Source organism: Propithecus coquereli, unplaced genomic scaffold, assembly GCF_000956105.1.
Source record: "Propithecus coquereli isolate 6110/MARCELLA unplaced genomic scaffold, Pcoq_1.0 Scaffold155, whole genome shotgun sequence".
In the NCBI taxonomy this organism is placed as follows: domain Eukaryota; kingdom Metazoa; phylum Chordata; class Mammalia; order Primates; family Indriidae; genus Propithecus; species Propithecus coquereli.
In genome coordinates this window covers 3527652-3532292 of record NW_012139969.1, presented here as the reverse complement: position 1 = coordinate 3532292, position 4641 = coordinate 3527652, and the positions used below count along the sequence as shown (strand labels likewise).

The window sequence follows — 4641 nt, the reverse complement described above, 5'->3', positions numbered from 1 at the left end:
AACACAGTGAGACTCTGTCTCAAAAAAAAAAAAAAATTCACTGCTGCCTGGGGTAACTATAAAAAATACCTGGAAAAAAATTAATAAAATTAAACTGCTGCTTGAAAACATTTGTTCTTCAAAAGTATATCTATATTTATCATCGAACTGAATCACATTGGGAAGGAGGGGAATTAAATTAAATCTTAACTAAAGAGTTTAAATTTTAACTAAACCAGTCATTATGCCCATTTTCATATTTTATCTCAACTAAAGTTTTAAGGTTACGAATATTATTATCAATCTTAACCAACTAGAAGCAATCATTTCTTAAAATAATTTCTAAGAAGTAATTATAGGCACACTACCATGGTAGGTATCTTCTCTAGCTCCTGAACTTTGAAGCCATTTTCTTTCTACTTAGTGCTAAACCTCAGTCCTAGAGCCAGTCCAAATACACTCACGAAGGAATTTAAGAAGCTTGGGTTCAAAAGTTAGATTCACTATCAAATCACATTTCCCATTAGTCTAACTAAGATTCTGGCAAAGTGAGGCAGGTATCAGGAGAAATTCTATCTTTTGGAAACACTATTTTAAAATAGTATCTAATAAAAACATTATTAATAAAATGCATTAGCCCCTTTACACCTACAAAATAGTTACACAAAATAAAAATAAGAAGTTACCCAGTAATTGAAATGACAACTGAGAATGTAATCACTCACTTCTAATAATTCTGAGACAACAGGCAAAACTTCAGGATTACAGATATCAATAGAGTCATCCCGGTATGTCTTCTTTTTGTAACAGATATTACCCAAATGTAGTATTGCTGAGAGAAGAGAGAAAATCCTGTGAAAATAAAACCACAATTATAGCTTGCTCGTGCGCATTCTCAAAGCTCATTTCATTCCAAAATTCTAGTTAAGCAAATTAACCAGCACAAATATGAAGTATTTAGCCTTGAGAAAAACAAGAAATATGGAAATAATTATAACTCTGATAACTAAAATTTACTGAGTATTTACTATATGACAGGCACTGCACAAAGTACTTTACATGATCTTAATTTAAGTACTACACCACTTGCTATATAGCTGTTTCAAGAGGACTTTTGCTATCGCCTGAATTTGCTGTGGTGTTTTAAAAAGTCCATGCCTTTCTATACACTATTCATCCTGCCTAGAATGTCTTTCCCTGTATTAACCAGATATATTGAATCAGAATCTCCAAAGGAAAGGTCTTGGAATATTTATTTTTTAATCAAGTATCCTAGGTGATTTTTTAATATTAGTCGTATGTTAAAAATGCTTTCCCATGTCATATTATAGTGTCCTTAGTAAATGCTTTTTTAAAAAAAACTATGAGGCCAGTGGGGTGTATTATCTAATATCAGGCCCTTACTGTAAAACACATTCAACTGGACCCTCCCTTCTCAACTTCCCTCCTGAACCAAAAGGAACACATACCCTCCAGCTAACAACTAATCCTTCTATTTGTCCTCTGCATCCCAATAACCAGTTAACTCAAGAATGTTAGGTTACCAAGGACCTCCATTCAGTTAAGAACAAGTGTATTATGTCCTTAACTTATCTGACATCCCAGAGGCATTTAGTACACTCTATTTAAAAGCCCCTCCTCAATCTCCTTAACATACATATATCTTTGTGCCTTGTCCAGTTATTTCCTCAGGATAAATTTGGTGAAAATGTAACATGTTTTCCTAAAATTAGGAAGTATTCTAAATAAAATGATATTGCTTTAGGAATCTGATATACTTTGAGAGGTAGTGAATCACCATCTAATTTGTAAGCCTAATTTTTCAAATAATTTAAAAATTTTAAATGTTTGAATCATCCTTATGACTCAAAGGAAATACAAGTCTGCTATAAAGGAACAATTCGTAAAATCATTCTGGGTTAAATTAGGAAATAAACTCTATTATCAATTGAAACATAAAGACAACACAAATTCATGATCCACTTTTTAACACATTAACTACCATGTGATTTGTATTTAACCAATGCTAGTTTTGAGCCTGGGATCTCGTGAAGCACATGTAACTCACACGTCTCTTTACCTTGGGAGCCATGTGAACTATTTTTCAAGTTGCATGTAACTCACACACAGAAAATAATAAAAAATCAAATTTTTCATTAAATTTGGAAGGAATGTAGACCAGGACAAGAAGAGTCTAATTGTATGACGAATATATGAAACAACTTCAATGAAAGGGGTGGAAGGAAAAGGTGCTGATCTAAGTAACTCTGGAAATGAGTGAAGTCTGTATGACTAAAGGCAAAAGGAATTACACGTAAGCAATGTATTCTAGTTAATAAAGTCATTTCCCACAGGGGTATGGGTTAACAATTTTGATACTACTATACATGTGTACTAGAATTGAACAATTAAGTAAATGGATGGCAGAGGATGGGAGACAGGTTCATCATTGTTGAAGTGGGATCGTTTTGTTTTCAAAGTTTTTGTTCTATTTTCATAATAAAACACCATGGCCCCTAAGGAAAATTTTTTTTTTTCTAGTGCGGCAGTCAATGTGTTAAAAACTATTTTTAATAGGGGCCAGGCACGGTGGCTCACACCTGGTAATCCTAGCACTTTGGAAGGCTGAGGCAAGGGGATCACTTGAGGCCAAGAATTCAAGATCAGCCTGCACAATAGAGAGAGACCCTACCTCTATAAAGAAGTAAAATTTTTTTAAAAAAACTATTTTTAGTACAAGTTTATATGATTGCTAATTACACTGTTTCAGTATTTTGAATTCCATATTCATCATACACAAATATGTGATGCATAGTCTCTAGCAATAATAAATGTCATATAAACAATCTAATTCACTATAATCAATATTAAAAAGATTTTAAAACATGAATAAGAATCCTTATTCTCAAAAAGCTTATAACCTTGCATTAGAAGATAACAATAAATAAATAACTATCCTAAAGGGCAGGATATTGTAAAATGCAAAAGGCAGAAATAAAGCACAGTTAAATTAAGGAAAAGTTCATTAAAAAGGCAGGACAGGAATAGCGCTCTGAAGAAATTAGGTTTCAATTCACATACCAAATTTAAGGCTGCCTACAAGATTATCTTAAGAGAAATTCCAGGGTAGACCTATGTTCAGTACAAAAGAATGTTGTGATTTATTAGCAGAGTTTATCATGGTCACATGAAAGGGGAGTGGCAGTACACATGATATCCAAAAAATTGAAAATATTTGAATGAGTGGAACAGAGATAAAGATCATTCCAGATAGGGAAACCAGTAACTGTTCAGAATATAACATAATGTTTTAGAGAACAAGACCAGCCTAATTAAAATGCAAAATCTGTGTTAGGGAATATTGAAGATAACATTTGAATTATAGGGAAGGTTCAAATTCAAAGCCAGGCTACTAGGAACATATTATTTCCAGTGATTACCAATATGGAATTCAGTCATATCAGAAAGTACAAAAGACAAATCCTTGGTGTGTGAGAGATAAACATTATATTTTTAACTTATGTTATCAAGTTTCACTATTATTTAATATGTAATTTACACTTCATTCAGTACATATGTTAGCCAGTGAGGTGTCACATGTGGTAAATGAGGTATCCTGAATGGAGGGTGGAAGTAATACAGCATAGAGAAATTGAGACAGGTAATCTCATTTATTTATTGACCTTCAGTGAATTGCAGTTTATGTCATCAACTGGGGTTTGTATATTTATATACTATATTATTTGACTTTAATTAACTTCTCATATAATGATTCTAGCAGAGAACCTGCTGACTGAAGAGACATACCAATGATGTAAGCATGAGCAAACAAGAAAACAGCAGAACTGATATTCTCCTACTCGCAGTAAGAGCTCATTACTCATGAGATTAAAAACTGACAATATAATCAGATCTGGCACATTCATCGACACTAATTCCCCCCTTCGAAAAATAGTTATCAGTAACTATTTTTTTTCTGGTAAGAGTCAAAATTGTATTTTTATTTAAAATTGTTTTATTTTAAATATAATTTACTTCATCTTCATCTCAACATTTTTACATTTCTAATTTATATTTACAATGAACAAAATTACATTTAATACAATAGTATAGACATAAATCAAATACACAGAGGGAATACACAGGAAATTATGTTTTACTGATAGGTATGTGTGACTTAATATGTTAGTGACCACCAATACAGAAAACAAGGAGCTATAAAAATAGTGTCATAAAGTAATAGTTTTTAAGTTACTGTCTATGGATAGGCTTCAGGGGTACCATGAATTCCTGCAATTACATGCAAATTTTTATGGATTTACATATTACAAGAAGAGTTCCAAACTTTCATCAGATTCTCAAAGAATGTGTGGGGAAAAAAAGCAATTCAAAGCAATGCTTAAGGCTGGGCGTGGTGGCTCATGCCTGTAATCCTAGCACTCTGGGAGGCCTAGGCGGGCGGATTGTTTGAGCTCAGGAGTTCGAAACCAGACTGAGCAAGAGCGAGACCCTGTCTCTACTAAAAATAGAAAGAAATTAATTGGACAGCTAAAAATATATACAGAAAAAATTAGCCGGGCATGGTGGCGCATGCCTGTAGTCCCAGCTACTTGGGGGGCTGAGGCAGGAGGATCGCTTGAGCCCAGGAGTTTGAGGTTGCTG

The 4641-nt window shown here is 33.3% G+C and overlaps 1 protein-coding gene across 2 annotated transcripts in view; it reads right to left on the bottom strand.

Moving 5' to 3' along the window:
- Positions 1-4641, bottom strand: part of MYO9A (myosin IXA) — a 247613-nt gene that overhangs the window by 173260 nt on the left and 69712 nt on the right. For both annotated transcript variants that reach the window (XM_012640651.1, XM_012640652.1), the window contains exon 8: positions 705-831. In XM_012640651.1, coding sequence (XP_012496105.1) covers positions 705-831 — 127 coding nt within the window. The remainder of the gene's footprint in view (positions 1-704; positions 832-4641) is intronic.